Source organism: Pieris brassicae, chromosome 6 (assembly GCF_905147105.1).
Source record: "Pieris brassicae chromosome 6, ilPieBrab1.1, whole genome shotgun sequence".
NCBI lineage: Eukaryota > Metazoa > Arthropoda > Insecta > Lepidoptera > Pieridae > Pieris > Pieris brassicae.
In genome coordinates this window covers 3,877,245-3,884,901 of record NC_059670.1, presented here as the reverse complement: position 1 = coordinate 3,884,901, position 7,657 = coordinate 3,877,245, and the positions used below count along the sequence as shown (strand labels likewise).

The following is a 7,657-nucleotide window of genomic DNA, read 5'->3' as shown; positions in this document are numbered from 1 at the left end:
ATTCAGTAGTTTTTGGTTTTTACCTACAAATATGAAGGTAGATTTCGTCTAGGTTAATGCTATTCGATATTTTAGTACATTATCTACATATATACGAAGACAATTGATGTTATGACTCGTATATATAAATTTTTTGAGTATCAGTCATCAAACACAAATTGCAATTTTTACAATACTAAATTTGGTTTTCCTTCCTACTTAAAGGGAGAATCGCATGATGCTTTAGCGGTCGGATACACTTTATTAGTGCGATTAGGGGTATGATGTCATACCTATTGCAGCAGCCCCTAGGTATAGCAACAGATTTGACAGTAAAATGGAATAGTTTTGCAACAAATCTTATTGCCAAGAATCCTTTTAAGAAACAATTGTCAATCCATACCTCAAACGAATGTCATTGAATAATTATTATTAATATTAATTCCATTATGCAACTTCGAGTTATTTCAGATATTTCACAACGACATGCATCGCTTTAACATATACCCAGACATATCTGTAATCCACACACGAAAAATATATTTATCTTGGAGATGAAAGTGGCGCCTGGTGTGTGACGTTAGGCCGCATATAAAATGACATCCGTGGATACGTGAGATGATAGCCAATCTTTATCGACGAATTTTCAACATCAAGATAATGATTTGTTAAGAAGGAATGAAATTATTGATAATATAAATCTCCCCTATAACGGTAGAAACAAACTTACCTCTCTTTCCATCACAGCCTAAATATAATTTGACAGAGAGTTCACAGATTACTATGTTAAATGATTGCAATTAGCTGATTTAGTTTCAAATAAGGGTTTTTTTAATTTAAATTGAAATCTTTTAGGTAAATTTAATTTCAATTTCAGTAGTATACAAGGAAAAACTCACCCAATACATTAATAATGTCAGGTGTTGTTATTGTAATTGTCTAAATAATATATCTGAGAAATCAGTTCTACTTAGTTGTGTAAATAGTCTAAATTGCTGACGTTACACTTAACTTATCTTTGCCCATGCACCGAAGTCGTGAAAAACATGAGCCCACTTTATTTAACATTATCGTCATATTGAGAAACAACGCTTATCTTTTGTTTAATAAATCGATAGATTCAACTAATACTTTTAGCCTTACAATCGTGAAATAAATAAAACACAAACCTCTTAAATATAGAATAAGTATATTGAATAATTAAATAATGTTATTTTAAATATTTCGCCAAAAAGACTTATGTGATATCGTAAAATTAATAATAAAAATTATCTAGAAGTCAAAACATTTTTGAGTTGAAGAGGAAACATACGATACAGTGGGAAATAGGAAAAATCACGTTGTTGGCCGACATGCAACCGCATGTACTTGCCATCTCGAAGCATTGCACGCTCGCATGGAGGCGACAACGCGCTGCGTCAGTGTACGGCCGCAATCTCAAATCGTGCGCGATTGTCGCTCCACTAATAACTTTAATATAGTTACAACCATTTGCGATATAAGAAATAGTTAATACAAAGTTCCTGGGCACTTAAGGAAGTCACAAAGTATAGAAGCTGGCTCGCATCCTACATCCGCGAAGCTGTCTCGTTACTATAGGAACCGAACAAAGAAATATGGCCGTCAATAGTGCAAGTAACTTGGTCAAGCAAAGAAATCCTCACGTTGATATAAATTACTTGTCTATATCGAACCGAAACAACCATTTCGCAATTTAATAATATCTAAGACTCACGAACCGGTCCGATGCGAAACAGTAGTTTTTGACATTTCACATATATATTTAACAAATTAATCTAAGATTAAATGTAAGCATGAATGTCATTTATATTTTGAACGCAATAATACGTTGGGATATTGCTTGTTTGAAATTGAACATCGACGAATCGTTTCATTCTAATAAATGATCGATTAATGATCTTCAAAACTCTTTAGATGTTCGATTTCCTACAAGTCGACCGACCTTGTCGATAGAGACTTGCTTTACGGCAATCAAAGTCAATAGTGATCCAAACTCTTTCTGTATGCAATCTATATAGTACTCTCGCAACCTTGTGACCGTGCGGTAAAGACAATATTAAAGTTAACGCCGCCGCTGTTGAGACAGATACAGGTCTCTATAAACAAAGCCCACTAAAATAAAACTACTTGAATATATATGAACGAATCTCTTTATCGAAATAGTTCAAACTGTAACTGTTAAATATTTTAATAGGCGGAGACACCACACTTACAAAGTGTATAATTAAACTACAATAAGGTGTGTATAAAATAAATTATGCATCGTTCCAGGGCCTATTATACTTCAGTTACGTCATTGTGATGATATTTGCAAATACGAATTGGACATAAATCCATTACCAAAGAGATTATAAAATACATAGAATGTCAACCATAATTAAATACTTCATGTCTTCAACAATGCAATGAAAACAATGTTACAATGCGCAATAGATATTATGTTGAATTTTATATTATCTGTGAACAAACCATTGACACGATACTGCATTAAAACTACGACATGCATTAAACGACTATTTATAAAATATGTTTCATTCTAACGTCTTAAAATTACGAAACTAACGATATATATTTTTTTTACTTTTTTTTTCATATAATTTAAGTGTAAAAATAGTTCTTTGAGACAAAATGTCAAAGCACTTTACGCTAATGAATGGAGGATAATGTTCCAAAATTAATCATATTGATCGAGAATGTATCCAATTATATTGCATTAGTTATGTAAATATGTATTAGGGATAACTGACCATACAGCAACAAAGCTACATTATTTGCAAAATAATTATGGACGGCAAGTGAATGATGAAATTTCATTTTATTGACAATTATGTGATTGAACTAAATTTGACGTCCGGAACTATTTAAATTCAGTGCATTAATATTGAAAAGCTTTTGCGAAAGCTACGAGTTTCCATTTGGGCGCAAAGTACATTTTACATTTAACGCGTATAGTGGGATTTAATTAAGTGATTTACAATCTAAAACCCAGACGAACCCTCGTACAAAATCATCCAAAAAATATGCAGCCCACATTAACATCAAAAATTGAAATTTTAAATATTTAAAAATATCGATTAACGCTGAACTATAGACGAAGTTAAATATACGGCAAAACTTTGTTAAATTCATTTAAAGAACGAACACCAAATAAAGTTTTCCCATAGATTTCCATACAAACTTCAATTTACGCTAACTAGCATTCTAGAAATTTACTAACTACTGAACGTCGAAAACATCCACACGTCAATGTCTGCACGTCTACTTAAAGATTGAACTAAGCCTAACGACACACGTCCGGCAACTCTCGTCATTCCGATATCTTAACATACCCACAACCGGTAAGGAATCTAGCGAATAATTCTTCTAATCATACAACAGCAAATTACGACTAAACCGGCGCATATAATTCATCGACTCATATGATCCATAAATCCCTGAACTCTGAGCGATCCAAACTGTATTTAGGTCAGTCTTTACAAGCCGTAGTAGGACTTAACGTCACAGCTTAAGTACAAAAAAGTTGTCACCTACATGACAAATGTTTTATTGCTTCGTTAAATACAGGAGAATGTACTTACTATTTTAATACTAACAATATTTTAAATTCAATGCAGTTGCAAGGCCAAATAGTCGGTATCGATATAGTAGTGAATCCGAAATCGGAATGAGACGTTGCCAGCTCCTATCCCTACATTATAATATTTCAAAGTCTCTCAAGAAGCTACATCTCGTTATATTAACTTGTAAATAAACCTTACTATAGTTAATAAAACGCTCGTCCTAATACACCGCAAAAACCTCATTACGGAAACACTCGTGAATTGCAAATTTCGACAAGATAATATCAAAAATAGTGTACCGACTGTTCTCAGCTACGATCTGTCTTATACTCTACATACAAGGACGATACACAAGAAAGGAAAATGGGAAATTTCAACTACCCAAAGTCGGAACGGACCAAGTGGGTTTAGATCTATATATTTATTTATAGGGTAAGTTGATAATCGCACTTGAAGCTAGTAATCGTAGGAGATTATTTAAAACGGGATTATGACTTATATTTTTAATTTATTCTTGAACCAATTTACCCATTCCCTTTAGCCAAACCGAATTAGTTACAACACGCATTAAAAAGACAATACAAAGCGAGTTCACATCTAACTAGAATCATTAATATTGCAAGACGGATTCTAAACAAGAAATATAATTGTCTTGTCCTTACAAATGTCCGTCTGGCGATAGACATCTTACAGACCGACTACGAGGCGTCAACGCTCGGCTGATGCTAATCAAACGACCCCACCCTTATGAAACAACATTTAATTGCCGATAAACGCTGACATCCGCTTGTCCCAACTTGCCAAATTACTTTCAACTCAAAACAACCGTTCTACTACGCAATATTGACCAACATAGGTCAAACATAACTAGCAATGAGCAATATTAACGCTTAACTAAGCGAAACGGAGATCTGTACTAATTCACTAATGGACGCGGATGAGTATTGTTTGATGAATAACCGTAAACATCTTAAACCAAATTAATGATAATGTCTCTAACAAACTAATTGTATAAAATACCGTTTAAACGATCGCACTGTTTTCGTTTCGTCTAGAAAACGGATCTGTATTCAATCGTTTCAAAATGAATTAAATAATCGAGATCTGTTATGAAAATGAATTCTTAAAATAAAAAATGGAAACTAAATTAGCTATAGTCCTGAAGCTTCACTGGTGTCCAATGATGTCCAAAACCATTGACTAGGTAAAGAGTGGATGAGTTTTGTTGACTAAATAAAACAAGCCATTCAGTCCAAAACAGACCAATTTCCATAGATACTTACCATCCTGTACACAAGTCGACATTATTTGCTCGAAAAAAAAACCATCAAACCGTTCTAATTTGTCGAAATAAATTTATCCTTGACATTTAACTATATAGTTCTTTTTACGTATACTGATTGAAATATTTTGTGCTAAAAATACGAAGAGTTTGTTCGATCTATCAAAATGACTGATGTTAAGATAATTAAGTTATTTCAACAAAGATTAAATTTCAGTACTAAATTTTGTCGATTATTTTTAGTATATATTTGATACAATACAATTTTCAAAGATATAAAAAAATAGTCATAAACATTTTTTAAATCATATTAATTTTTGAATACGCACAAAATAGTCACATTGAAGAATTCGCAAGCTACTAGATGAGATCAACACTGTGCGTAGTCCGTTTTATGAACTTATACACAAAATATAATTTGAGCAGAGAAAACGAGAACTTACATGACCTGCTCAATAAAATTTTAGCATAACGACATCTCAACAGCTTTCCGAGATCACTTCCAGTCACTGTTAGCTACTAATGGTTAAATATTTAAAGTATGTAATACAATTTATCTAGCCTAGAGGCGCTTTATTAACTCCGAGAAAGATATTTTACCACAAACATTTGCTGTGTTGGTGTAAAAAATATTTGATCTAGTTTTATCGTGAAGCAAGAATAGTTAACAGTGAGAGTAAAGCGATTAAACCGTACAATTCGTGTGAGTGCGTACGTGCGTGCGTCCAACGTACGCGTGCACGTTCAAAGTGTGTGTGTGTGATGCCGGGTGTGCCGACATCGTCGCGGGTGTGACAGTTTGCGCGCCGATCCCCGCGTCACACAAACTATCGCCTGCCGACGTCATTTGCCGTTCGTCTGAAGTGCGGCGTTCAGCTGCGTCCACAAGTCCTTCTTGCACGATTTCGATCTGTCCCCAACGGATATAGTCATTTGGGAATGCACACAATCATTCCACGTCCTTCATAAAGATTATTACAAAACAGGACGGAGGTGGAATGACCATGGAACACACCGAACACGACAAATATAACTGTTGAACAACTTTCGTGCCATAACGTCTACATCAGATGACATTTTAATTTGAATACATTAAAGCGTGTACGTATAAAACAGCTTACCCTATAGTACTCGCTTCCAGCAAATTCGAAAGAAAATTTTATAATTATAATGTTTGTGTAAAACAATCGAAAACTTGAAAAATAAACAATCAGAAAAAAATGATAAGTTTTAGTAGTACATATATCATTGTATTTAGAATAATTACGATCACTACAGTTCGCATTCTGTATAGCGTTGTGGCTTAATTCTAAGATTTATCAAATGCCAACATTACTAATACAAATAAATCCAATTAAATTACGTCAGTCGATAGACCATACCTGCGTAGGGAAGCGAGCCATTCCTTAAACTGGGTGTTTCCTTCAGGTGTAAGTTGAAAAGCCGTACGCGCTGATAACACGATACCAACAAACTCCTCGTACTCGACTGCTGTTAAGTGGTATAGCTTCTGATGGATGCATTGAATGTACCTTAAACAACAAAATCAAGTATACCTGAATGTTTTCTAATATAGACATAAAATATCTATTAAATCAATATTAAAACTGCCGCGTAAAGAGTGGTCTGAAGGTGTCAACCTTCAATACACAAAAAGCTGTAAAATACAACTGTTGTCTTTGTATATAAAAAATACACTAGGTTTTTAGACTTTGGACACTGGCTGTTTAGATTTGGTCATTAATTTGTAGGCCTGTATTACTGCCGTTTGAGCCTAATTAACGACCTTCTAAGCAAATTAAGATATTAATAATTAAAATATAACAGATATAGTATTGTCTTTTGTTAACATAGCTTTTATACATTAAGAAAACAGTTTTTAAACGGATTGAAGCTATGTATTATTATTATATATTATGTTGTTGATGTTTAAAATAATTTGGAATACGTACATCTGTTGACACTTGTGCACGAGTGGCGCTAGTGTGCCCCGTAGATGCTGCATTACGAGGTGATGAGGGCCTCCCCTAGCCAGCCAATGGGCTGACTCAACGCATAACTCGTATAGCACGAACGGTGATACCACAGAGTTAACTGCGCAAACGCAGAACTGGTGTAAGTATTGCGCACCAAGACGTTTCGATATACGCAGAAGCCATTTCACGTGATCGCCGTATGGGGGATTCCTAAAGGGTTAAAACATATTACTTTATTTTTTATTATGTGTGTAATCAACTAGAGATAGAATTTTCAAGTATTGCATTTACTCATTTAGTTCAATATTTCCGTATTGTAGTTAGAGATTTTTGTATTCCATTAATTAAATCACAACTAATGTTTAAACTAAGTCAAGTATTATTAGGAAGACGATTTTGGATTATTTGACAGTTAACGATTTTCCTGTCAAATGGATTTTCTCACACCTATACCAATATTCCCTTATTCCTTACCTTCCGAACTTATTCTGCGGCCTATCATCGTGGACCCTCCTGGCCTGGGTTTCCAGTGCAAGCATGCCAACTCTATAAGCAGCGAGTAATCTCCTCAACTGCGCTTGCGGTAAGGCGGGTGGACCAGCTCCAGGTACTTGTGGGACACTGCCCATGGGCGGACCGTTATTCACGTGTGCAGTACTGACTGGCACAACTCCCACGGCACCCACTGGTTGATGGGCGACAGGCAAAGGTGGCGGTATCGGAGCGGGGTGCTACAGAAAGTTTGTTTTTCAATATTTATAAGACTCTATGGTTAAGCAAGATTATGTAAATGTAATGTTAATTCCGGATATAGCGACAATTTACTTGAAGAAAGCTGT

General features: G+C 34.6%; 1 protein-coding gene across 3 annotated transcripts in view; it reads right to left on the bottom strand.

The window, feature by feature from the left end:
• Window positions 1-1,157: 1,157 nt before the first annotated feature.
• Window positions 1,158-7,657, bottom strand: part of LOC123710677 (zinc finger SWIM domain-containing protein 8 homolog) — a 30,122-nt gene continuing 23,622 nt past the window's right edge. For all 3 annotated transcript variants that reach the window (XM_045662743.1, XM_045662745.1, XM_045662744.1), the window contains exons 26-29: window positions 7,293-7,549; window positions 6,795-7,028; window positions 6,225-6,374; window positions 1,158-5,752 (exon numbers count right to left, since the gene is read on the bottom strand). In XM_045662743.1, the coding sequence (XP_045518699.1) occupies window positions 5,686-5,752; window positions 6,225-6,374; window positions 6,795-7,028; window positions 7,293-7,549 (708 nt within the window). In that variant the 3' untranslated portion in view covers window positions 1,158-5,685. The remainder of the gene's footprint in view (window positions 5,753-6,224; window positions 6,375-6,794; window positions 7,029-7,292; window positions 7,550-7,657) is intronic.